Source organism: Panthera leo, chromosome D4 (assembly GCF_018350215.1).
Source record: "Panthera leo isolate Ple1 chromosome D4, P.leo_Ple1_pat1.1, whole genome shotgun sequence".
In the NCBI taxonomy this organism is placed as follows: Eukaryota; Metazoa; Chordata; class Mammalia; order Carnivora; family Felidae; genus Panthera; species Panthera leo.
In genome coordinates this window covers 17,042,943-17,070,502 of record NC_056691.1, presented here as the reverse complement: position 1 = coordinate 17,070,502, position 27,560 = coordinate 17,042,943, and the positions used below count along the sequence as shown (strand labels likewise).

General features: G+C 42.4%; 1 protein-coding gene and 1 non-coding gene across 3 annotated transcripts; both read left to right on the top strand.

Moving 5' to 3' along the window:
- Positions 1 to 297: 297 nt before the first annotated feature.
- On the top strand, positions 298 to 27,560 carry NMRK1 (nicotinamide riboside kinase 1). 2 transcript variants are annotated; one of them, XM_042913438.1, is made up of 9 exons: positions 298 to 383; positions 3,686 to 3,749; positions 9,598 to 9,688; positions 9,976 to 10,024; positions 16,059 to 16,206; positions 16,298 to 16,369; positions 17,443 to 17,549; positions 19,839 to 19,922; positions 25,069 to 27,560. In XM_042913438.1, the coding sequence occupies exons 2-9, from the start codon at positions 3,721 to 3,723 to the stop codon at positions 25,086 to 25,088; spliced, it is 600 nt and encodes a 199-aa protein (XP_042769372.1). In that variant the 5' UTR covers positions 298 to 383; positions 3,686 to 3,720; the 3' UTR covers positions 25,089 to 27,560. The 2 variants fall into 2 exon arrangements, with proteins under 2 accessions (XP_042769372.1, XP_042769371.1); XM_042913437.1 differs by having other exon boundaries at positions 17,416 to 17,549.
- Positions 23,012 to 23,125, top strand: LOC122205739. Its single transcript, XR_006196240.1, has one exon. It is a non-coding gene; the product is annotated as a small nucleolar RNA SNORA12 (small nucleolar RNA).

Here is a 27,560-nt window from a genome sequence, read left to right as displayed (position 1 = left end):
GGCGCGCGCGGCGGCGGAACGAGCCGAAGCCGAGGGAGGGCGCCGCAGGCTCGCGCCGGGGCTGGCCGGGCTGCGCGCGCCCCCGATGAGAAAGGGCCGGACCTTGCGGGGGCGCACGCGCGCGCGTGGCCCGGGTGGCCGGAGTCCCGCCCCGCCCCGCCCCGCCCCGCCGGGGCTGGAGCCGGCGCCGCGTCCGGCCCGAGTGGGACGGAGCCATCGGTTGGCGGCTGCTACCTGGGCCGCCTCCTACCGGGTAGGAGCGCGGAAGGAGGGGCATTGGGCCTCTCCGCTAGCGAGCTTTGGGGGTTGCGGCGGGTCAGCGACAGGCGCGCATTCGGCCAGCGCCTGTGCAGCTTTGCTTGGGAAGACTCGAACTGGCGCGGGTGAGTATCTGCGCGACCCGGCCGCGCTGCGCAGCGTCGCCGAGGCCTGAAGGTCTTCCCGACGTGTGGCTGTGCTGGACCCCGAACCTGGTTGCGTCTTTCGAGCCTCGTTGGGACTCTTCAGCACCCCAAACGGGCTGCTAGATGGCCTGCCGAGGAGGATGTGTCCGTGGTGGCGTGGTGCTTTAACGGCCCATAATAATCCTTAGTAAGAGACAACCAAGAGGTGGTAGGGTTGTGAAGTCACCAGGGACAGGGCCAGCTCTTGATCCCCACGAGAGGAGACAGCCTTTTATTCCACGAGTATTGTGGTGGACTCACCACGACCCGCCTGCCACCTATTATTGTACGGCCTGCTAACTGAGAATGATTTTTACCATTTTAAAAAGGCTGAAAAGAAATCAAAAGAAGATTTTTGTGGCACGTGAAAGTTATAAGAAATTCACATTTCGGTGTCCATAAAGTTTTGCTAGAACACAGCCACGCTCATTTGGCTTATATATTGCCTGTGACCGCTTTCTCCGCCACAGCAGAGCTGAGCTGCTGTCCCCAAAGCCGAAAACATTGACTGTCTGCACTTCACAGAAGTTCGCCGACCCCTCACCTAGCAGATTGAATCTCCAGTGGGAGGCAAGGGCCAGAGCATACAAGAAATACAAGTGTGCGTTCAGTTCAAAATAGCACAGTCTATGTAATAAAATCAGTTGTATCTTTAAGGGAAGGGGAAAAAAAAAAAAAAACCTAAAAGAAAAAACTTTACAGGAGGGTCTATGTAAAGGGAAGCTTGAAAGTTTCTGCTGGGGGTTAGTGAAAGATAAAAGCGATTCCAAGGGAGAGGGGCCTGGGCTGAGTATTCGGAAATTCTGTTTACTAAAAGGGAGCAAAGTTTAAACAATAGTAGGAAAAGACTTCCCTGTTGTGTGGGAGAAGATAATCAAAATATCTGCTGAACAAAACAACTAAGTGAGAAGTCCTGAAACATGTCACCGGTTTCAAAATATCCGACTGTTCTTTAGATGCCCTGAGAGGTACATTTCGTTATGTGTATTTGAGAGTTGCTCTCTTCCTTATAACCTGCTGATTTCTGCACATACCGCTTCTGACCGTTTTGCAGTTTAGAGGCCAAAATGTACCTCGGTTAGTAGTGGAATACACGGAATAAGCACATACAAGTAGTGAAAAAAGGATTCAGCATCCTATCTTACTTAGGGTGAAAAAGGTATCAGAGGAAATTAAAATACTCATTTTGGGTTTGCTCTGGGCTATTTTAGTTTCTCCCCCCCCCCCTGCCCCCCATGTAAATGACTCTGCTGTTGAGGAAAACTTTGTGCTGAGAAAATAAAATACATAAATAGCTCACGAAATTGGAGGTGGTATAATAGTCCAGGGAATCAGATGCCCCAGATCAAATAGGGGTTGTCTCTCCAGGGACAGCCCGTGATTTAGTTTGTAGTTGATCAAGCCGGTTTTCGCCTCATGGGGTCTGCTACTCCATATATTTGGAGTGGGGCAAGTCTTGATTGCTGGCTTTTAAGTGTGATTTTAAAATAGTTCTCAAAGTGGGCAGCAGGCAGTGTAATAACACAAAGTGTGGAGGCGGACGGTTCCAGCCCTGCACTTGGAGTTCACCTGGGTGCTGCCCTGTGCATCCAGTGCGGTTTTAGAAATAAATGACTTCTGGTATTGCTGGGCCCACCCTCACCCCAGCACCTGTCTTGCTTTGGCTTCTCGAAGTTCCCCACCCCTCTCAGCACATGGTCACGTGATCGGTGCTACTAAATTGTAGCCAACATTTACCCAAACAGTCTTGGGCAGTCTGAGACTGCTGACTACCATCGAATTAAGGACTCCTGTTTTGATAAAAACTTGCATTTGACTGTGGGAATTCCCTCCTGAGCCCAAGCAATTTTACAGGTACGTTCTTGACTCTCACTCCTTATTTCTGAATTGCTCGTTGCCACCCAAATAATCCCCTCAAGCGTCTCTCCAGTGCCACAGCCACACTTGTTCTTTGCATGCTGTGTAATTGATCCAATATCCTCATGTGTATGCACAGCTGTGGCATGAAGCAGGGGGACCAGGAGCCCTTGCCACTCAGTGTTCACAGCCATTAATAATACATCAATAAAAATGACATCTATTATGCATGAGAGCCTCACAATTAAGCCAGCACATATGGGCATCCTTTCTTTGCTCTTGGTAATAAAGTGCTTTTTAGCAGCTTGGAAAGAAGAAAGAAAATAAGTCGCTTGGACACAGATCAGGGATGGGAATTGGGAGGGCTGCTGGGGGTCTCCAGCTCCGTGGCCACTCACCCCAGTGGCCCAGATTAGCTCCCTGATCACCCCACCAGACCAGTCCAGAATAAAGAGCAGCATTAGTTCAGGCAACCCTCAGGAAGCACTATTGTGAGATTCCCTGCAGCTGCGCCTCCTTTTCACGTAAAGAGGTGAAAACACTCCATTAGAATATCCATAGGACTGCTTTACTGAACCTTAGGGGGCCTTGTGTGAAACTGCCCTCCACCCACTAGACGAGGGGTCAACAAACAATGGCCTGTGGCTAAAACCTGGCCCTAGGCTTGAACATTTGCAGTCAGTTTTCTGATTAGGAACGCTAACTTTGAAATCCAGCAAGAGAGATGTTATCCCAGTAAGAAAGGAATTCCATTCTTCTCGTTAGTAGATGCGTATTACAACAACAAAACTGTACTCCATTATTACGTTTTGACTTCTGTCAAAAAAAACCGTTACGCAAACTTGTTTTCTCTCTTGTTGTAGAAGTACCTACGTAATAACTTTGAGTTTCCCTCTTGCCTCCCAAAGGCTCAAATATTTACTACCTGGCCCTTTTCTGAAAAAGTGTGTCTACCCTGGCCCTGGACTTTGATTTTTGAGTGAGGAAATAGTACCCTTAAAGGGAATTCACTTTCTTTTGCCTCTGGCCAACAGTGACGTTTCCCCCCAGCTCTGTGGGTTCCCTGCCACTGGGGAAATAAACGGGTCATCTCCAGGTGATTGAATCTTAAAACTGAGTTTCAGAGTTATGAACCTCTGTCGTGTGTGGTCTCTGAGACTCCGGCCTATAAGCCTGGAGCACACGCCAGCTGTTGTGAGTGTGACAGAGAAGCTGCTACGAGTTGAAGCTCTTCTCCTGAATGTGGATAATCCAGGGTGGGGTTCCCCAGAGGTCATGGTCATCCTTCCCCCTCAGCTGGCTCTCCTAATTTAGGACTCTTTAGATATCCAAGTCTTTAGATATCCAAGTGATACACGTTCAATTTTTTTTTTTTTAATTTTTAGGAAATTTTACGAAGACGTGATTTTCAAAGCTAATTATGAAAACGTTTGTCGTGGGAATCAGTGGGTGAGTAATTTTGCTACAAACAGCCGGTGGACGTACTCAGGATGTCCAAAGGGTGTTTTCCTGTAGACGTGGTGGGGAAGGAGAAGTCAGGATTCCTGAATCCTGAAGAAAGGAACAGGCCACTGGCTGTTTTATAAATGGCAGCAGGAGATGAGAGAGTCTCTTACAAACAGAGAAACAGGACCCTCAGTAATCAAAATCTGCCTGTTTTACCATTTCTTTTCTGGAGTTAACATCAGATGCTTTTTTATCCTATGTCCTTATTGCCCTGGCATAATTATTAGCTGTGTGCCCCTCTCCCTCTCAAAAGTGTCCTAAATTATATGGTCGCCCAGTCTCTCTGGTACCAGAGGTGTGCATGCAAATAAGACAGCAAGGGACATTATTTGTTTTGCTACTGTTTTATGTTCATCTTTCTTCTGGGTACATTCACATTGTGCATGGTCCAATTAATGAAATACTTGAGACTATTAAAATTAGAAGTTTGTGATTTGGGGGAGATCACTGTGTTACTGTATTACATTACTGTGGTAAGTAATCAGAAGTCAAAGGGGATGAATCCAGTGGCAGAACTCTGCCTTGCCTGGCTCCCATCTAACCAGAACCAGAGTTCCGGTTTTTCTCTGCATGGCTTCTCTTGTCCATGCCTTCCCTTCTGCGCTCACTGCCATCATCCTAATTCAGACCCTCTTTCCCAAATTCCAGTCCCTCCCCCCCTTAACCTTTTCTCCATACCTCTCTGCCAGTTGAATCGTCTTGCAAAAAAGTTTTAATTATTCTCTCGCTTAGTGAACAATAGTCAGTGGTTATCAGTCACCCAGAATGTAATCTGAGTATCCTGGTGCATGAAGACCATTCCATACGTAATAAAAGAAATGCATTAGCTTCAGGGACAGGTAGGCTGTAGGAGAGGTTTGATCCGGGAGCTCTGTGGTATCCCCAAAGACTTGTTTCTTTCCGTCTCTTTGTGTCTTCCTCCACTTGGATTCGTCCTAGACTTGGCTCCATGTTTTGGTCACAAGGACCAGTAGGTCCTGAGACTTTGTTCTTCTTAGCCTGCCTTTCTCCCTGTAAGTCACGGTTTTCCCTTTGACGGCACTAGCTCTACCCCGTGCACACAGTCACTGTGGCCAAAGGGATGGACCTGCCTTGATGAGCTGAGGCCAGCGGGACCCTGCCCTGGAGTTGAGAGCGGGGTCAGTCCACACCAGGCCTCGGAAGCAGGGGTGCACCTGGGGAGGCAGCTGCCCAGTCTACTCTAGCATCGAGTCCAACTTGCATTCTACGTATTCCCTTCTTCTCAATATCTGCCTCAGGCTTTCTTGCCACGTGCACTGGGTGCTGCCCACACCTCCCTAAGAAAGCCTCCTCTTTACTCTCTCTTCCTCAGCAAGTGCCAACATTTCATTTTAGTGCTGCTTCCGCGAAGCACCTGCCAGACTCGGCTGCAGCGACCTCTGCTCCTACCTTTCTTCCTTCCTCTAGACTCAGTGTTGGATCTTTCTTGTATACTTACCACTTGCTACCCTATGAAATAATCATTACGTTAAGACGTCCAGGAATAGTGGGGATTCCAGAGGGTTCAAGAGTCAGTCAAGATCCTGGAAATGTAATGCATGTGTGATGATATTCACTTTTCCGGGGAAGGGGTATATAATCTTTATCAGATTTTCATGTTAAAAAATGTGATGTTAAAAAATATAACTCCAACTGACTAATTTCACTTAGCATAATACCCTCCAGTTCCATCCATGTAGTTGCAAATGGCAAGATTTCATTCTTTTTGATTGCCGAGTAATACTCCATTGTATATATATACTACATCTTCTTTATCCATTCATCCATAGACAACTACGTGGGTAGAACTGAAGGGTATTATGCTAAGTGATATTAGTCAGAGAAAGACAAATATCGTATGACTTTACTCATATGAGGACTTTAAGAGACAAAACAGATGAACATAAGGGAAGGGAAACAAAAATAATATAAAAACAGGGAGGGGGACAAAACAGAAGAGACTCATAAATGTGGAGAACAAACTGAGGGTTACTGGAGGGGTTGTGGGAGGGGGAATGGGCTAAATGGGTAAGGGGCACTAAGGAATCTACTCCTGAAGTCATTGTTGCAGTATATGCTAACTAATTTGGATGTAAATTTTAAAAAATAAAATTAAAAAAATATATATAACTCCATGGGCCTTGGAGTTAGACTTTGTATGCTATTACTTGCTAGCTGTTATCTTGGGTAAGCTTTATGAGTATACGGTTTTTCAATCCTTAGGTTCCTCAACTTTAAAATGGAAATATTGGGGCGCCTGGGTGGCTCAGTCGGTTAAGCGTCCGACTTCAGCTCAGGTCACGATCTCGCGGTCCGTGAGTTCGAGCCCCGTGTCGGGCTCTGGGCTGATGGCTCAGAGCCTGGAGCCTGCTTCCGATTCTGTGTCTCCCTCTCTCTCTGCCCCTCCCCCGTTCATGCTCTGTCTCTCTCTGTCTCAAAAATAAATAAAACGTTAAAAAAAAAATTAAAACGGAAATATTAATATATACCTGCTACAGAATGGATTTCCTCTTGTTTAAGTACCTACAGATAGCCTTTTTAACTCCTCCTTAGGGCTCTGTCATATTCCAAATATACTTAACCCTCTTGTCTCTTGGCTATGTAACAAAAAAACAAATGGACCAGGACTTGTGCGTTTATTTGGGTGTTATGAACAAAGATGGAAGTGGCTCCGAGTAGGTAGTCGTTTTCCTTCCCCATATCGTAGGATAAAGCATGCACCTGTCGGGACACTCTTGCCCTGAGGTTGGAATGCACGTGAGGTGGTTGTGAGCTTGGCGCCTAGTGGTTCTGAGCATGCTGAAAGGGAAGAGTTAGTCTTAAGCTGTCACCCGAGCAGGATTCCAAGTGTAGATCTTAGACTTGAGCTTGTTCAATTCCGACTTGTTAAATTCTTGTTAAATTCCCTTTCCCATCTGTCTCACCTGGACTGCCTTCTGCCTGGTCTCTCTCCTCCAAGTCTACAAAACCGGAGTACCTGTTCTTCATTGTCTCCAGCTAACTCAATGAGAAGGGATCTAATTACTGTCGGTTTGACTGTATCATCTGAAAGGGATAAGTCTAGAATATGACACATTTTCTAACCAGGTTGCTTATACTATAATAAAGTTATCCCTGTTTACTCTCTATTTTAAACCAAAGTTCAGAATCTGGACTATATAAACTCAACATGGATTTTGGCCTTTTTTGTTAAAAGGGAAAAAAAAAATTGTACCAGTATTTTCTGAAGGCAAAAAGTAACACCCCACCCCACTTTCCCGTCTTTTCAAGAAGATCACCCATATCCTACCCAATTATGTATTCTAAGGTTAATTGGAAAAACTTGAATCCTATTTCTTGTACTTTGTAGGTATGTTATATAGGTGATATTGAATAAATCCAATAAACAATTTTGGTGAATTAATGTTAGTTTCTTTTCTAGATTTTAAATATATTGTACTCTTTCAACTGGGATTAAGCACAGGTTCTCGCAAATAAATGTGCAGTTAAGAGTTTTTCGTACCATCAGGGCACCTGGGTGGCTCAGTTGGTGAAGCGTCCTACTTTGGCTCAGGTCATGATCTCATGGCTCATGAGTTCAGTCCCGCTGACGGCACAGAGCCTGCTTTGGATCCTCTGTCCCCCCCTCTCTCTCTGCCCCTTCCTCACTTGAGCGTGCACACACACACACACTCTCTCTCTCTCAAAAACAAATGAACATTTAAACAACAAAAGAGAGTCTTTGTAGTGTGGACATTTGGTCGTATGATGAAGCCTTGACTTAATATAATATTTTGTTGTTTGTTTTCCGAGAAACCAAGTGGTTTTATTGTAGCATGGGAACAGGACCTGTGAACAGAAAGAGCTGCCTCAAGTAACGTTACGTTTTGTTTGTTGTTGTTTTCTGTTGTTTTGTTTTTAGAAGAGACAGAATACCAGGAGGGGAGGGGGGAGAGGGAGAGAGCCTTAAGCAGGCTTTACACTCAGCGCGGAGCCCGTGCAGGACTCAATCTCACGACTCTAGGATCATGACCTGAGCCCTTATCCAGAGTCAGACACTCAACCAACTGAGCCACCCAGGCGCCCCTAGAGGAATGGTTTTAAATGCACAAAGTAAAACATAGGAATACAGAGGAAAAACCAGTTATATTGAAATACAGTTATAAAAATATTTTCAAAACAAATTGTAGCATTGTGATATATACATTTGTTTACTAACTTATTAGATAACAGTATCCAGCGGTAGGTCTGAAAACTGCCATAAATTTGAAATAATGATGACTGTCGATGATGCTTCAAGATATCTGCCCCAACTGTACCATAATATGAAAATATCTATGATTTCTATTGGTGACAAAGTCACAGGTACTGTGAAGACTACTGATGTTTGTTACTTATATTCATAATTAAAGGGGAAGCTAAAGTTCTGTTAGAATATAGTGAGAATAAAGATGTAATCTCTTTCCCATTCAAGTTCACAAAGTCTATGAGTCTGTCCACAGACCCTCAGAAACGTCAGCCCCAGGTTGAGAAAAGCTCTGACCAAATGACTAGAGAAGCGCTGTGTGTGGCATTAGATGCTGGAAAAGTAGACACACGGAGCAGTTAGTCAGGGTCCCCATTCTCCTTGATGTCACAGTCCAGCCTTGATGACTGCATGTGATACGCTTCGTTGGGTTCTCCCACCTGTCCCCAAAGCGGAGAGAGGTTAAGGAGAAAGGAGGCAGCACAGCAGAGCTGTGGTTGTGTGCTAAGTGCTTGTAATAAGCCCATCCTCCATTTTTCTCTACGATACATGGAAACAAAATCACAATGACCCGCCTGCAATTTTTTTTTTAAATTTTTTTTTTCAACGTTTTTTATTTATTTTTGGGACAGAGAGAGACAGAGCATGAACGGGGGAGGGGCAGAGAGAGAGGGAGACACAGAATCGGAAGCAGGCTCCAGGCTCCGAGCCATCAGCCCAGAGCCTGACGTGGGGCTCGAACTCACGGACCGCGAGATGGTGACCTGGCTGAAGTCGGACGCTTAACCGACTGTGCCACCCAGGCGCCCCAGACCCACCTGCAATTTTATACACTTGAACCAAAAGTGCTGCTCATATTCTATGGTTTTGCATATGAACCCTGTGAATGTTTCAGTACACACAGAACATTCTTTTGCTTCCCACATAGTAGCTATATTTTTAAGCCTTAGTATTACCCAGTTCCCTTGCCCAGTACTTAGTTTCCTTTCTCCTCCATCCTTTCCAGTATATTTCTTATCATTTATTATGGTAGATCTACTTAGGGCTATGGTTTTGCCAACATATCTATGAAAGAAATAATTTCTCATTTATGTTTATTTATTTTTGAGAGAGAGAGAGACAGAGTGTGAGCAGGGGAAGGGCAGAGAGAGAGGGAGACACAGCATCCAAAGCAGGCTCCAGGCTCTGAGCTGTCAGCACAAAGCCCGATGTGGGGCTTGAACTCATAGACCGTGAGATCATGTCCTCAGCTGAAGTCCGATGCCCAACGAACTGAGTCACCCAGGTGCCCCAATAATTTCTTTTAGACATTGCATGTTGTTTTATTTTACCTTATTTATTTTTTAAATTATTTATTAAGTAATCTCTACACCCAGTGTGGGTCTCGAACTCATGACCCCAGGGTCAAGAGTCACATGCTCTTACGACTGAGCCAGCCAGGCATCCCATACGTATTGTTTTAAATATCCTTTTTTTTAAAGATCACTTTAAGATGGTTTATATTAAATGCATCTTCCTTCTTGGTATTTTTGATTTTTTTTTCTTTTCCTTTTTTTTTTTGTTCAGTGTGACAAATGGCGGGAAGACAACACTGGCTAAGAATTTGCAGAAACACCTCCCAAACTGCAGTATCGTATCTCAGGATGATTTCTTTAAGGTATCTAAAACTTCTCAGGTAATTCATTTAACACAACAAAATCCTAGTAGCCGGTTGATTAAATTACGTCCAGAAAGCCTTTGCTGAACGATACAGCTTTTGTAGTGAAGGCAGGTTCCATGCAGTAATGTCACTGATCCACTAGATGGCATTACTTATTGTTGCGGCTCTGATTTTATTTATCCTCCTCATGCAAAGCGTTTACTAAAAGTTTATTGCCTCTTCATTCTATAATTGTATTATTTCTGCACTGCACAGTTTTGATGGGTGCTTCGTTATTTTTTCAGCCAGAGTCTGAGATAGAGACAGACGCAAATGGATTTCTGCAGTATGACGGTAAGTAGATGAGTTTGTGAAACATGCACAAATGTTCATTTTCTGTTTCAAACCTCTGTCTGTGAAGACAGTCTCGAAACGTGCTCAAGCACACTGTTATACTCTACACATGCTTTTGTAAAGGTTTCTGATTTATGTCCAACTATTTAAATAAATGAAACCCAGGGCACCTGGGTGGCTCAGTCGGTGAAGTGTCTGACTTCGGCTCAGGTCATGGTCTCGTGGTTCGTGAGTTCAAGCCCCGCATCAGGCTCTGTGCTGACAGCTCGGAGCCTGGAGCCTGCTTCGGATTCTGTGTCTCCCTCTCTCTCTCTGCCCCTCCCCGACTCATGCTCTATCTCTGTCTCTCAAAAATAAATAAACATTAAAAAAATTTTTTTGAATAATAAATAAATAATAAATGAAACCCTTTTTCCCCAGTTTTATATTTAAAACTGAAAACATTGGAACAATAGATTTTTTTTTTCTAAAGCTAGAACAAGGTATATTTGCTGGTACTATATTCATCCCTGCCGGGGGGGCACACATAGCTCTACTCTCACCCCCTCCCTGCAGTCTTGTCTGGAACAAAGTCCAGGCTCATCCTGTGGGCTTCCCTCCCAGTGACCAAGGTGCACCGGACAGCTGGTTTCTTCTTTCCACTGCTCATAAAGGTTAGCGAATATTTTTTAGATGGATTCACCTCGCTCCCTTGCCCAATCTAATACTGTTTTGAAGCCAAAGGATTATAAAGTCAGAAAATATTTATTTTCCTCTAGAGAATGTCATGCTAATAAACTATATTTAATGGTCTTATCAACTTTGATAACTAACAAGATGATCACTGAGTGTTTATGCAAGCTGGCAGCAGAAACAACTCTCTTAAAGACCCATAAACTGTGTTCTTTATTTTTAACTTTGACGACCTTAGAGGAAAAATGTTGTGTAATCAGTTCTTACAGACACATGATAGTTTTAAGAGAAGCAAAATCCTTGACTCGCTGCCTGTTCTTGTGTCTTGAACTGTAGCCAGGATATTTTTTTTCATTTCCTCCCCCCCCCCCCCCCCCCCCCCCGCACCGAAGGTTTGTAAGGAAGATTATTAAAAAGTAAGAGTTAAACAAGGAAAAACCATTTTCAACAACGGACAAAGAATTATTTCTAATGCGAATGAGTTCTTATAAACTGATAAGAAAAACACTAATATTCTAATTGAAAAATGTCCAAGGATATAAATAAGCTTTTTACAAAAGCAAAAGGTTATTCGATTAATAAATATACAATAAAAAGTCAACCTCAGAAGTAGCCAAAGAGTTGTAAATGATTTTTTCCCACTTATCTTGCAAGCAGATTTTTTTTCAGTGTTTATTTTAAGAGAGAAGAGCCCGTGTCCACACACGTGCACATGAGCAGGACAGGGGCAGAGAGGAAGGGGGAGAGAGAATCCCAAGCAGGCTCCACGCTCTCAACATGGAGCCCATCGTGGGGCTCAATATCACAAACCCCGAGATCATGACCCGAGCCAAAACCAAGAGTCAGATCCTTAACTGACTGAGCCACCCAGGTGCCCCAGAGTGAACAGATCTGTAAAGAAATAATTATCTAATGATGGCACAGGCTTCATAAAACAAAAACTTTCATAAATGGAAATATCAACTGACATAAGCTTTCTGGAAGGGAGACTGAACGCATGTCCCAAAGCCCTTAATATATTCATGCCGCGTGTCAAGTGTCCCACTTCCAGGAGTCTATCTTAAGGAAAATCTGAAATTTTTAGGCAAGTACACAAATTTAAAGTAAATCAAGGTAATGTTGAAATCTTTATGATAACCACCAAAAGGCTAATTTAAAGACACAAAGCTATCAAGTTTATAAATAGATAGAATCATTAAAATGTAGTTGATACAGGGGCGCCTGGGTGGCTCAGTCGGTTAAGTGTCGGACTTCAGCTCAGGTCACGATCTCGCGGTCCGCGAGTTCGAGCGCCGCGTCGGGCTCTGGGCTGATGGCTCGGAGCCTGGAGCCTGCTTCCGATTCTGTGTCTCCCTCTCTCTCTGCCCCTCCCCCGTTCATGCTCTGTCTCTCTCTGTCTCAAAAATAAATAAATGTTAAAAAAAAAAAAAAATTAAAAAAAAATAAAATGTAGTTGATACATACAAAATAAGTCAGAAGAGGTAAAAAACAGAGAACTTAAAAGAAGTCAAAAGATATGGAAAAGTAGAAAATGAGAGTAAGATGATAGATTTAAGCCAAATATATTGGTAGCTACATTAAATTAATTGAACTAAAATACAACAAAGATTGTCAAGCTGGATTGAAAGAAAAATAAAAAAAGCTCCTTACAAGAGATATATTTAAATATTAAGACAAAGAAAAGTAGACAAGGCTAGAAAAAGATAATGCCATGTGAATAATAATGCCTACTGAAAGAAATCTGGTATAACTACTAATATCAGACAAAGTAAACACAAAGAGTGTCACTAGAGATACTGTTACTAATATCTTACTAAAAACAAAGAGATAAATAAGTTAATTCAACAGGAAGATAAACAATCCAAAATTTGTATGCACCTCATAACATAACTTCAAAATATGTTAAGCAAAAACTGACAAAACTAAATGGGGAAATACATAAATCTATAATTATTGTGAGATTTAAAAAATTTTTTTTTAAAGTTTATTTAATTTTGAGAGAGAGAGAGTGTGTGTGTGAGTGGGGGAGGGGCAGAGAGAGAAAGGGAGACACAGAATCTGAAGCAGGCTCCAGGCTCTGGGCTGTCAGCACAGAGCCGGGTGCAGGGCTTGAACCCACCAACCGTGAGATCATGACCTGAGCCAACGTCAGACACTTAACCAACTGAGCCACCCATGCACCCCAATTGTGGGAGATTTTTAATACAACTTCTTCAGTAACTAGTGGGAAAAGCAGACAAAAACTGTAAGGGTATAACGGATTTGAAGCACACAATTAACAAACTTAACTGAACTAGCATATATTGAGCACGTAGCCAATCACAGCAAAATACACATTTTGATTTTCTTAAGAATACAGGGCACGTTAATTAAAATAGAGAGCGTATGCAAGGGCATGAGCAATTCCTAGTACATTTCAGTAACTTGAAGTAATATAGAGGTATCTTCTAATCACAGAGAACTGAATTAGAAATCAGTAACAAAAGAGTAAGCAGAAAACTCCCAAGCGTTTAGAAATTAATCAGTATCCTTTCATTCTGGAAAAATTTAAGCATATGCAAAAGTTGGCAGAAAAGTATAATGAACTCTCATGGATTCAACTTCTAAATGATGCACTCTTGACCAATTTATATTTCATCTGTACCCTTACCTTCTCCTTCTATATTTTTTGAAGTAAATTCCAGACGTCATCACATTTCATCTGAAGCAAAGCACTTCTGTGTATCCCGTGGGCCAAAGAATAAATCGCAGTGAAAATCAGAAGATCCTTTTAACTGAACAGTAATGAAAATATATTAAAACTAATGGTATTTCTGGTTGCAGCTAAGTTGGATTGGCCCCATTCCTTGCTCTTCCTCCCCCTTATAATTGAAAATCCTCGATGGAACATGACAAACAAAGGAAGACTCGAAGATGAAAAGAAGGGAGCCAAACGCCTAGGGCCTTCAGGACTTGAGGAAGGGCATGACTGTGATTCTGTGGGTTTTCTTTTTACCTGTCATATATCCAGGAAGGGGTACTGGAAGGGTGTGAAACATGGAATCATCAATAGGTGCAGACAAAAAAAGCCCCAAGAAACCTGTTCCCTCTAGTCAAAGGACCGGGAAAAGGATGGCCTACTCAAATCGAGTATCATTTTGATAATATCCACCCTATTGTAGCTAAACACAGAGGGAAAAACCGTCGTCCCCTCACGGTGTCAGCAGGGACTAGCGAGCAAGACTTCTGGACCCATCCGGCACCAGCAAGGCAAGGACCCCACCGGGGTCCTATCACTGGAGCCAGAGAGCTGGATTCCCACAGCCACCCACAGCAGAGACAGGATGACGCGGTGGGAGGTGGTGGTGGAGGTGGTGAGACTCCACTGTCCCCACCCGAGGAGCGTCAGCTACTGTCAGGAGGATGCAGTTGAGAGCTGAACGTCTGTCCTCACCAAGCGACAATGAAGCTACACCCGCGTCTCCCCTCGTGGCTGCCCCCACTCCATGTTGGTGAGGTTTAGCAGGGGGATGACCACCCATCCCCACCTGAACCTGCATACCACACCTAAACAGGGTAACTACCTATTAAAAAAAAAAAGATCAAATAGGATCCAGAGCCTCACAACATAATACCCTAACCTTCCAGGACGAGACTGAAATTCATTCGTTACATCAAGAACCAAGCAACTCTCAACTTGAATGACAAAAGAAATCAACAACCACTCCATGATTACACAGATGCTGGAATTATCTAACAAGGATTTTAAAGCAGCATTCATAAAAAGGCTTCAGCTAGCAACTGTGAACATTCTTGAATCAAGTGAGAAATGTGACAGCCTCAGTAAAGAAATAGAAGAGGTAAAAATCAAATAGGAATTTTTAAATTGACAACATACAGTAAACTGATATTTTAAAACTCACCAAATGGGCTCAAGAGCAGAATAAATATGACAGGGGAAAGAATCTGAATTTAAGGACAGAACAGTAGAAATTACTCTTATCTGAACAACAGAGAGAAAATGGACTGAAAAGAAATTAACAGAAATATGGGACAATAACAAAAGCTCTAACATTCATATCATTGGAGTGTCAGAAGGAAAGGAGAAAGAGTGTGGTGCTAAAGAAGTAGGTAAAACATCATAAATTTGGCATAAGACATAAACCTACAAATTCAAGAATCTGATCCCTAAGCAGATTAGACAAGACGGATCAAGAAGAAAAGAGAAGGCACAAATTACAAATATCAAAAACAACAAAGGTAGTATCACTACAGAGCCTACAGACATTAAAAAGATAAGAGCATATTATGGACGTTCTGTGTAACTAAATTAGAAAACTCTAACGAAATTGACAATTTCCTAGGAAAATGCGAGTTACCAAGGCTAATAACAGAAGAGAAAATCCTAAGAGTCCTATGTCTATTAAATAAATTAATCGATAATTTTAAAACCTTCCACTAAAAAACCTAAGTCCAGATGGCTCAATTCAGTAGTTCCAGAGTAGGGCTCAGAAATTACAATTCTGGTAAATTCCCAAGTGATACCAATGCTGTTGGTCTACGTACTATACTTTGAGAATCAGTGTTATAGAATACTTTTGCAGAATTATAATTGTAAGCTCAAAAAGTATACGCAGTTTAGAGTTTGAAAAGGACATATTCATGTCCCTTTATAAAATTTTTAATGATTTTTCTCTTATTTGCCTATGAGAACCCTTTATATATTAAAGATGTTGTGAAATACATTGCAGGTATTTTCCCCAGCATATCATTTATCTTTCAAACTAATTTATAGATACTTTGTTATCAAAAATATTAAACTTTTATGTAGTCACAGGGGGAACAGGCATTATAAATAAAGCAAGATTAGCCATGAGTTTATGATTGTCGAAGCTGGTAATGGGGCCATGGGAATTCATCGTACTCTACTTTTGTATATATTTGAAATTTCACGTATTAAAAATGTTTTGGGGTACCAGGGTGGCTCAGTCGGTTGAGCGTCTGACTTTGGCTCAGGTCATGATCTCCAGGTTCATTGGTTCGAGCCCCGCACCGGGCTCTGTACTGACAGCTCAGAGCCTGGAGTCTGCTTCAGATTCTGTGTCTCCCTCTCCCTCTGCCCCTCCCCTGCTTGCACTCGCTCACTCTCTCTCTCTCTCTCAAAAATAAATATTTAAAAAATTTGTTTTAAATATTTCAAACATATCACTTTGTCAATAATAGAGTTTAAATTTGTCTAAAATATTTATTAGCTACTTTGAAAGGTAAATGAAATAGTATTATTTTATGTATTTATAGAGCCCTAGACATACTCATCATACAAAGCCACATCATAAAACTTTTGTTGTATTCATTTCATGTATTTTTGTACATTTACTTGAAGTTCTTGAAGCGCTCAATATGGAAAAAATGATGTCCACCATTTCCTGCTGGATGGAAAGCCAAGGACAGTCCCTGGCATCAACAGACTCTGGAAGTGCCGAGGAAATTCCCATATTGATCGTCGAAGGCTTCCTTCTCTTTAATTATAAGTAAGCATCCTCAACCTTATACTGACCTTTAGTGAATGGTGGGGGGGTGGGGGAAGGGAAACCTTGCGAACTAAATATGCTGTTATTTTAGGCCCCTCGACACACTATGGAACAGAAGCTACTTTCTGACCATTCCGTATGAAGAATGTAAGAGGAGGAGGAGGTGAGTTTTGGTATCACCTTTGTGGATTGGAATTCCAAAGACAAAATATGCATGGGGATGAAAAGTACAGCATAGGGAATAGAGTTGGTCGTATTTAGAACAGCTTGTATGGTGACAGATGGCAGCTAACTCATGGTGACCATGGAGTCACATATAGGCACGTTGAATCCCTGTGTTGCATACCTGAAACTAGTGTGTGTCAACTGTACTTCAACAAAAAATAAAATTTTTTAAGCAAAAACATGTTTTTAATTTTTTAAAAGACAAAATTGTAGGAAAAACAAGGAAAGAACATTATTGAGCAGTGTATATCTCAACAATGCCTCATCTCTTCTACATAAAGAGCAAAACCTTGTTACATAAATGCTCTCCACCTGAACTAATGCAAATTATTTTTCTAACATACATTTATTTATTTATTTATTTAGACAGAGAGGGCGTGAGCAGCGGAAGAGGAGACAGAGAGAGAGAGAGAGAGAGAGAGAGAGAGAGAATCCCAAGCAGGCTCCGAGCTGTCAGTGCAGAATCCCATGTGGGGCTCAGTCCCACAACCATGGGATCATGACCCGAACTGAAATCAAGAGTCGGGCGTTTAACTGACTGAGCTACCCAGGCACCCTGCAAATTACTGTTCCAAGAAAAGGCCTTTCGACAAACCATTTGACTTCTCTGTCCTAAATCTTCAAGTGAGCCAGTCCCATGTTGATTATAATTTTAAATTTGTGAACCATTGTTCTGCTATAGCCACAAAGGACACCAGTTAGTTGAAAGCTTAATCCAACATATCAGTTCCTCTGTCATTATTTATGTTGATATTTGCCCTTGATTTTTTTATAAAGCACTGAAGCGTAGGCAAATAATTATGAATGGTAGCGAATTACAAAAATAATGTTTTTGGAACCCGGAAAGTAAATCCATTTTATTGTCTTTGTAAGTAGCACTGAATCTAAAATGTATGTATGCTCTTAATCCTGTTTAGATTAAGTCTCAGTGATTTTCCCATTATCCTGACCACTGTTAGTTTATCAATTGTGTGTTTCCATCAGTATAAAGTTTCCTGTGTGTTTTGATAGTACGAGAGTCTACGAGCCTCCAGACACCCCAGGGTACTTTGATGGCCACGTGTGGCCCATGTATCTAAAGCACAGACGAGAAATGGAGAAGATCACGTGGGAGATTGGTAAGCGCCTTTTCTCCCTCTACAGAGGGCATTTACTTGTCTTTGCCTTTAAGTCCACAAGAGCAAGGACGTTAGGAGGTTTTTTCCTCGTGGATTACATAATAAAGGATCCTTCTAAGCCACAACACTCGGGGCTCCTCTGCTTCCACAGTAGGCGCTACTGGTTTCTGTTTCTCGGTCTTCAACTCTCGTCAAAGCCTGTCAGCTTCTAGGTGGTCATTCATGAAACTCATATTGAGTGAATGTCTTCTGTGTGTAAGGCAGTGTCCTGCTGATGTCAAGGGAAGTAAGACAAAACCTGCCCCCACTTGTAAGAGCCAACATTCTGTCCAGGAAACAGCCGTTAAAGATCCTGGCTGCACGAGCGTGTCCTCTCTAGCTATGCCAAGTGCTGTGCCACCAAGTTCCAGGGGGACGGCCCAAGGCCCAGCAATCCGGGAAGGCTTCCTTGAAGAAGCCTCTTAAAACACACTCTAAAGGGTTTAAATGGACAAAGGGAGATAGGTCGGTAGACAGAAGATCACTCCAGAGAGTACCCGAAAAGACCAGGGACACAAAGGAGCGAGTAGCACCTGAAAGAAGGTTGGTGTATTTTTGGTAGAGAAAACTGAGAGAGAGGTGATACTGGAGACACAGGGAAGATCTAAACTCTACCAGGCCAGTTAAGGACTTGGGGTATTATCCTGGGAGAAGTGGGAAGCCCTGTACAGAGAGGTTTTAAACAAAGACATGGTAGGGGCACCTGGGTGACTCAGTGTCTTGTTCTTGACTTCAGCTCAGGTCACGATCTCACGGTTTGTGGGTTCAAGCCCCGCATGGGGCTTTGCGCTGACGGCACGGAGCCTGCTTCAGATTCTCTCTCTCCTCTCTCTGCCCCTCCCCTGCTCGTGCACTTGCTCTCTCTCTCAAAATGAGCAAACTGAAAAAACAATTTTAAACAAGGATATAGTTGATATCAAATTCTTGTTTTAGTGCGATTCCCCTGGCTATGTGAGGGTGGATGCAGAGGGTGTGATGTTGGACGCGTGTGCTCAGTAGAACAGGGTGACGAAATAGATACGGAGCGGCACTCTCCCTCTCCATCTCAAATGCCACTTTAACCATGCCCCCTTTGCTGAAATACCTTCAGAGTCTCCAGCTTTCTGATATAAAATCCAAACATACTTCAGGGCCCCTAAAGACTAAGGCACAGACAGCCTTGCTCTAAAATCTCATCCCTACAGTGTTCCGACCTCCCAGCTTCTAGCCCTTCCAAACTGTGCATCCTTTTCTTAACAGACAAGTTTATCTCTTACCTCCAGTTTTCTTTTTTTTTTTAATTATTTTTGTTAATGTTTATCTATCTTTGAGAGAAAGAGACAGTGTGAGCGGGGAGGGACAGAGAGAAAGGGAGGCACAGAATCTGAAGCAGGCTCCAGGCTCTGAGCTGTCAGCACCGAGCCCAAGCTCGAACTCGTGAACTGTGAGATCATGACCTGAGCCAAAGTCGGACGCCTAACCAACTGAGCCACCCAGGCACCCCATACCTCCAGTTTTCTGATTAAAGAGTTCTTTCCTTCCTTTAACCTACATAGCTTCTACTTTTTCTTCAAAATTAACTATGCCAGTTTGGGTAAAAATATCTCCTGGGCCTGGAGAATTCTGAGTCAGTACATACGTGGCACAGCCCAGACCCCTGCATGATTCAAGAAGCTTCATAGGCAAGCCTGATGCATACGTAGGTTGGAGAACCACCCCCTTAAATGATTCTTTTGGGGAGACACCTCTGCAGTGCTCCTAAAGTGCCACATGCACAGTACCACGTAACTCTTGCTTTTTCAAAAAATAACTTTCACATCTGCTAGCATGCATTTCTGAAACCAAATTTTTTTTAACTTATTGTTCCTGACTGTAATCTATTTCTCTCTTTAATGACTCTTAATTTCTTTTTACATTATGGCCCTGCATTCTTTGTTTAAACCTATTCGTATTCTTTTTTTTTTTTAAGTTTATTTATTTATTTTGAGAGAGTGACAGTGTGAGTGGGGGAGGGGCAGAAAGAAAGAGAGACAGAGAGAGAGAGAGAGAGAGAAAGAGAATCCCAAGCAGGCCCCACACACTCAGTGCAGAGCCAGATGCGGGCTCAAACTCATGAAACCATGAGCTCATGACCTGAGCTGAACCCAAGTATCAGACACTTCGTGGACTGAGCCATCCAGGCACCCCAAACCTATTCGTATTCTTAAGAGATGTCAAGTGCCAGAGTAAGAATCCTGTACTAACCGATCCGCCCTCCTTTCTCCTTCCCAGTTTACCTAGATGGAACAAAATCTGAAGAGGACCTCTTTAAAGAAGTGTATGAAGATCTAATACAAGAACTAGCAAAGCAAAAGTGTAAGTATTATGGATGGTGAAGGAACAGCCAGGAAAATAGTTCATTTTATACCCAAGAGTGGCTTACCAGAATGCTAATATAGGAGTGATTATATCATTCATTGCTTTGAATGATAATATTCATTGCTTTGAAGATAATTCAGAATCAGAGACTCTGAATGGGCTTGGGGACTTGATTATTTTGTTTGTAAGGTTTTTTTTATTTAAGGGTGAAAATATGTTTATGTTGTGTCGTTTAAATTGTTTAGTAGATGGATGTTATTTCAATGGGACTGAAATTATCCTTTGAGCAGAGTGAAGTTAAAATGCTGGTGATCTCATTTTAATATGTCAAGAATTCCCCATCTCCTTTATTCTTCTAGAAGATTTCCCATGAATTTATTTTCCCAAATACTTCAAAAATAAACACAAGATGTTAAAAAATATTAATTGAATGTTTCCTTAAGGTGTTCGTATAAGATGACACATTTTGCAAGTACCAGAAACTTTTCCTTTATCTAGTTTAAGCACAAAGAAAGTACAGGGGTAGCGGTGGCTTCAGGCTCAGCTGGATCAAGCTGGTTCAAATGTCATCTTCAAGACTCTGCCACAATTCCACGTTCTGTTTGGGTTTATTTTGAAGCCAGACTCTCTCTACTGACAGATACGATGGCTGTGGCAGCACCATACTCCTAGGCTGAACAGCCTCTTAGGCTCAACAGTAGAAAAAGACCATTAATCCTTTCCCAAGATTTCCCATGAGTTGATAAATGTTGAAGCTGGGTTTTGGGTTCCCAGGGGTTTATATGTGATTCTCACTGTTTTAGCATGTGTTTAAAATTCTTTATTTTAAATGGTTTTTTTAAAAACACTTTTAGGGGGAGGGGAAGGAAAAAAAAAAAAGAGGTTAGAGTGGGAGAGAGCCAAAGCATAAGAGACTCGTAAAAACTGAGAACAAACTGAGGGCTGATGGGGCGTGGGAGTGTGGGGAGGGTGGGTGATGGGTACCGAGGAGGGCACCTTTTGGAATGAGCACTGGGTGTTGTATGGAAACCAATTTGACAATAAATTTCATATATTAAAAAAAAAACCAATATGAAAGGACAAAAAAAAAAAAAAAGAAATGAAAAAAAAAGCACTTTTACATTTTAGCCGAGCTAAAAATTCTCAGGGAAGATTTTGATTGGTCCTGCTTGGGTCACATGCCTTGTGCTAACCCAATCACTTTGGCCAGGGAGATGGCATACTCTGATTGGCTAGGACTGGAACATGCGCACATCTTATAATTGAATGCCTCTCTTAAGGCCTTTTGTTTAGGGGGAGAAATTCCCCAAAGGGAAAGCAGAGCAGGCAGTAGAAACCAGAAGGATGAAAAAGCATGCAGGGAGAACGAAACTCTAGACCTACCTGCTGTTATATTCGAACTGTTTGAACTAACAGGGTTTTCATGGTGAATATATGCAAAATGCTCATTCAAGAGAGGTGGGTATGAGTCACTCCTGCAGTGGAGAATATTACATGCATTTAACTACCCTAGCCCGATGTCATCATCTCTAATAAGAATTAGATTTCCTTTGTTCTCAGTAAATCCCTGTCTTACAAGGGGACTGAGCCCAGCCAGCCAGCCCACTGGTCCTCCACACTCCTGGTTTCAGGCTCAGCCCTTCACAGAGGCAGGAGCCCGTTTGAAGAAATTTCAGTAGCATTTTAAGGTTTCTTCTAGTGGAACTTACAGTCCGTGGCAGATATACCGGACTACCTCTGCCATCTGTTACTTGGATGAAAGGCCGGGAAACTCAGCACTGACATGAATGGCTATAAGGAGGTGTAGGGTGAAGGGGGCGTTCAGCCTTCATAAATCATAGCCCCTGAGCCAGGGCCTCTTTCTGAGGGTTATCAGCTCCCTTTCTGGCCCTAGTGAGATACTTCAGGGTGTTTTAGCTGCTGGACACCTATACCTTTCCATCCTCTTAATAATGGCCAGTGCTCAAGTCCATTTCTGTTTTTTTTTTCTTTTTCTTTTTTTTCTTTTTGTAAACGTTTATTCATCTTTGAGAGAAAGAGCATGAGCAGGGGAGAGGCAGAGAGAGAGGGAGACAAAGAATCCGAAACAGGCTCCAGACTCTGAGCTGTCAGCACAGAGCCCGATGCAGGGCTCGAATCCACAAACCGTGACATCATGACCTGAGCTGAAGTCAGACACCCAACCAGCTGAGCCACCCCAGGCGCCCCTCACCTCCATTTTTTAGTGACTCTGTGGCGTTGCCTTGTCGCCCATCTCCTGATAAAGATGAAAGGAGCCTTAAGCAAATAGCTCAGGCAAACCTCACCTAGTTCCACACCACACGCCAGCGTGTGCCATCCGTCCCAAGGCCATCCGTCCCAAGGACAACAGGTATGTTTTGATGGACACTGAAAGCCCACAAGAAAGTACATGTCCACGTGTGTGGCACCCACCTTTTCCCTTGCTTACGTCCTAGAGGTTTGTAAGGAGTATTCAACTTCGCCTTTTAAGGCTATCTCGTTTGTGTCCTAGATATTGGGTAAAGTTAAGTAGGAGAAAAAATAAAGAATGTTAAAAAAGCTATAAAGTCCAAAGTAGATGAGCTTTTCTTACCTCTTAAGATCTATGTTTTGTTTTGTTTTTTTTTCCAGTTGCCTTAGTAAGTTCTGGTATTATTTATAGTACCCCCCCCCCCCCCTTCCCAGTTCTTAAACCGCGGTGCCCTGGCAGAGCCTCCTGGAGGGATCCTCAGTGTGGCCTGGTTTAACCCACAGTCAGGGGCTGAGCTGGCAGGGAGGCCTTGCCCGTGTTTCTAAGCACTACTCTGCAGGCCTCGCGTAACATCTCCTAAACCTGCTGAATTCAATTTCCACTCTAAGCACATAAAATCATAATTGTGGTAAAGTAATAATAACGAGAGGGAAACAGAGATTGAATTTAATTATTAATGACACAAATGACCCAGGAGAGTAAGAAACATAAAGTTCTAATTTAATCCTTATTTAAATTCAGTGTTTGAGGCAAAATGCAGTCGTTACCCATTCTCACAATGACAAGGCAGGCTAGCCATCGGAACGTTCAGAGTCCTTTTGAGAATGTTTATTTTCATGGCGATGGTTTTCTTTTTGGCACACTTGTTATGTTTTCAAAGGAGCCCGACTCTGCCACGTGTACTGGGTAGGAGCTAGAAAAAGTTGGCGGGAGATCGGCTCCCACATTCAGGAAGGAAAAAGGGGAAAAGTGTGTATTTCCATCTCATTATAAAAGCACATTAATTATTTTTTAAAAGTTTTTATGTAAAAAAAAAAAATCACTTAAATTCCCACCAATCAGCAGTGTTACCATTTTAATGAGGACACAGTCAATATTTTTGCCGTTCCCATCAGTCTCTTTACGTGGTTACATGGTTACTTGCCATGGGTTTTTCTGTTTTTACATTAGTATTTACTATTTAAGGAGCTTTATAGAGCTTATTATAAAATGAAACTGAGCAAAACTAAACAGCTCTCCCAGTGAAAGGAGTCAAGGCTGAGTTCTGTTTTGCTCATTAAAAGTGAGTTATAGGGGCCCTGGGGTGGCTCAGTCAGGTAAGGGCCCAACTCTTGGTTTCGGCTCAAATCGTGATCTCACAGTTGGTGAGTTCAAGCCCAATGTCGGGCTCTGTGCTGACAGCGTAGAGCCTGCCTGGGATTCTCTCTCTCCCTCTCTCTCTCTCTGCCCCTCCCCTGCTCACTCATTCTCTCTTTCTCTCAAAATAAATAAACTTAAAAAACTTTTTTTTTAAGTGAATTATAAGGAGGTACCTGGGTGGCTCAGTTACGTGTCTGACTCTTGATTTTGGCTCAGGTCATGACCTCAGGGTTGTGAGACCAAGCTCTGAGTCAGGCTCCGTGCTGGGCATAGAGTCTGCTTAAAATTCTGTCTCTCTCTCTCTCTCTCTCTCTCTCCCCCCCTTCTCTCTCTCTCCCTCCCCTCCGCCCCCCCGCCCCTCCCCCTGCTCACATGCTCTTTCTCCCTCTCTAAAAAAAAAAAAAAAAAAGTGCATTATAAGACTTGGCTTTGACATCTCAGTGGAGAAGAAAGATGTCCTATGTTACATTTCAAATCTAAGGAATAAGAGATTGCAAAATAAAAATTTAATAAAATGTGTGTATTTTCTTTTTGGTATTTTTATACACTGAATTTAAAATATGTCCAATTAAAGGTAATAGTAGTATAATTATCTAATACAGTAGTCCACATTATCATAGGATTAATGACCCATTTCACAATTGCTGGACATTTAGTGCCATCGTAAGTTTTTCACATTAGCAAATGATGTGCTATAAAAATATCTGCCTATATCACTTGTTTTTTTCTTCTTGAATTATACTAAAATTTTTCAGGGGCACCTGGGTGGCTCAGTCAGTTAAGCGTCCGACTTCAGCTCAGGTCATGTTCTCATGGTTCGGGAGTTCAAGTCCTGTGTCAGGCTCTGTGCTGGCAGCTCAGAGCCTGGAGCCTGCTTCGGATTCTGTGTCTCCCTCTCTCTCTGCCTCTCCCCCGTTCATGCTCTGTCTCTGTCTCTCTTTCAAAAATAAACATTAAAAACAATTAAAATTTTTTGGAAGTAGCACTTGCTTGGTCAAAGACTGTAATCATTTTTATATTTACATACTTCAGAGATGAGTACACCAAAAAATGTGTGTTTTTCCAACACAAACTATGTAGCACAAATACAACAGGTTTATCATTGAGTTTCAAGCCAAAGTCCCAAAGTCAGGCTCACATACGCTTCCTTGGTTTATGAAAAAAGATTAAAGGTACCAATACACTTTTCCCAAATCAAGGATAACATTCCAAAACAATAATTCTAGTACAGCCAGCCACCCTTTGTGATATTCTTCTAATTTTCAAACTATTTCATTCTTTTAAGCCAATGATTATTATACCAATTGCAAATGATATTGGGTATCTGATATCTTCAGATGGGCTTAAATTTAATCAAGGATTAAAAGAATGAGACTTGGCCTCTATTTAGTTCTTTGTGGAAAACCAGCATTTCTGGTCCCAGAATCCCTGTGACGTTAACGTTAAGATTTACTGTTGATAGTGTAAAGATTTAATAAAAATGGAAATTGGAATTCTCTATTCATTTCTCTTCTGCTTGTATTTGTTCCCAAGGTTTGCACGTGACAACGTAAAGATGGAGTGCACTGAACCCTTCGGGGGATGAATTAGGAAACTCGAAGGCCTCTATTCAAGAACCTGCACGAAGATACAATATGTACTTTGGTATGATGACAGCTGTAGTTCGTTCGTTTGTGTTACCACATATGATTTCCGCCACGTGAGGAACAGTAAATAGGGATCCGTGCCACTGGACGGGAATGTACCTTGATGAGTTGTTCTCGCTCCAAGGAGTGCAGAGATACAGCATTAGCTCACTAACGAGTCAGTTCCTCTAGACCAATGATCATCAAACTTTTCCAAATAGGACCAAGTACGAAATAAGGTTTACATCACAATCCAGTAGATGTGTAATCCATTATGTTTGTGTGTGTCTCTGTGTGTGTAGGTATATATGTGTGCAATGTGTGTATAGAGATACACACACATCCAAGGATCACAAAGGATTTACCCAAAGCATGCTGATATTTTTCTATTTTTAATTTTTTTATAATCTTCATTACCATCCAGTACCGATGCCTATTTCCTGCAAATGAAGGCTTTACCAGGAGTAGCAGTCACATTGAGCGCATCAACAATTTGCTGCAATGTCTTTTTTGTGTGGGTTCTGTCGCTGTGGCTGCTTTTCCTGTTCCTTGCATATGTGTAAAACCACTGGGTTGCTGTGTCTCTTGTGTTGCTACTTTGTTACAAATGGTATATTTTCTGTTTTATTTTGGGTTTTGTCAAACCAGTGGTTTGAAGTCCCAGAAATCAGTTACAGTTACTTAGATGATAAGTAGTACCTTTGATTGAAAGGAAGAGACAGGAGATCTGAATTCTATAATGTTTTGAGGTCTCTTTAAATACTGGAATTTAAATCATGTATTATACTGATCAACCTCTTGTTTTTTTAACAGATTGCTCACAATCCTCTCAGTCTTTACAAATAGAAATGTATGTTACACTAACTTTAACTGTAACTCATTTGATCAGCTCTCACTATTTCTATATTTCTAACTAGCTTGTCCTCAGTGGCAATTAGGGAAGGGGTTTTTTTGGTCACACGTACTACACAAAACAACAAAAAAGAACAAAAAAAACAAACCCTGGCAGTTCTTCCACCTAATAGCTATATGACTTGGATCACACTATTCAAAGTCTTCATTTCCTCTTTGTAAAAGGGGAATATCAACAGTACTTAGCATGGGTGTAGCGTAGAATAAGGGTCATGTTCAAAATCCTTCCCACGGCCCCCAGGGCATTCCCTGAACTAGCTTCAGTGTGCCTGCCTCTCTATTCTCATTGCCCATCGTTCAGTCCATTGCTGTTCGGTGCTGAGACCTCCTGCCCTCAAACTTACCAGGGCCCTTCCTGCCTCATGGCGGGCACCCAGGCTGTTCCCGACACTCGGAGCAAGTGCCACAGCCTTTCCCTCCAACCAGCCTGTCCCTCCACAGAGGCAGACATCCTGCTTCATGGAGGACTTCTCTCATCCTTCCCTCCACAGACGCTCTCAAAGCCGCCCTACCTGGCCGTCGCAGCACTCATCCCAATTGTAACTGTCCTGCCCCCTACACAGCCGCTCATTTAGTGGCTATCTCCCCAGCTACATGGAAGCTCCATGAAGGCAGGTCTGACCTCTGTGACTTCGTTACAGACACGCCCCTGCTCACCAGCACAGTGTCTGGCTCATGGTGAACACAAAAAAAATAGCGGGTACTTTTTATAACTTCCTATTACATCAGGAATGGATTCACATGCAACCAATATCTTATTCGAGGACTAGTAACTTACACTCATTGGGATTTATTTTATTTATTTATTTATTTATTTATTTATTCATTTATTTATTTTTACAAAAGAAGAAAGTTTAAGGCAGGCAGTCTAGGGTTTGCACATCGAGTTGTCAGATTTAGGGGGAAAAAAACAACAAAATTAGAGGACGCACAGGTAAATTTGAATTTCAGGTAAACTGTAGCTCTTTATCAATAACTTTAGTATAAATAAATCCCTGGGTGTCATATTTTATATGGGTGTCATATTTTATATGGCACCTCGCTTTTGCAGCGACTCAAAAATGTCAGGAGAAAAAAAGCCAGGGTTTTCCACCCTGGACTTGTGGACCTATCACCAGGAGGTCACAGGGAAGCATTGGAAACTCCCAAGATAGTGTCAGTAACCAAGAAGGACGATGGTGTCGGGAGGCACACACAGGTGGCCACGTGCCTTCCAGAGTCACCCAACAGTGTCCCCTGCAGACTTCGTATGTCCCTGGAGCCGGAACTGGCTCACGTGGCCACTTCTCACTGCAAAGGGAGGCTAGATAGAGGGTGTCATGTCACATTTGAACCAATTATGATTCATTGTCTGGGAATGCTGCCACGGGAACAAAATCAAGCCTCTTTCAGCAAGGAAGGAGGAGGGAACAGGTGAGAAATCGAAAGTGCCTGCCACAATCTTTTTTTTCTTTATCTTTTTCTTTTTAATGTTTCTTATTTTTGAGA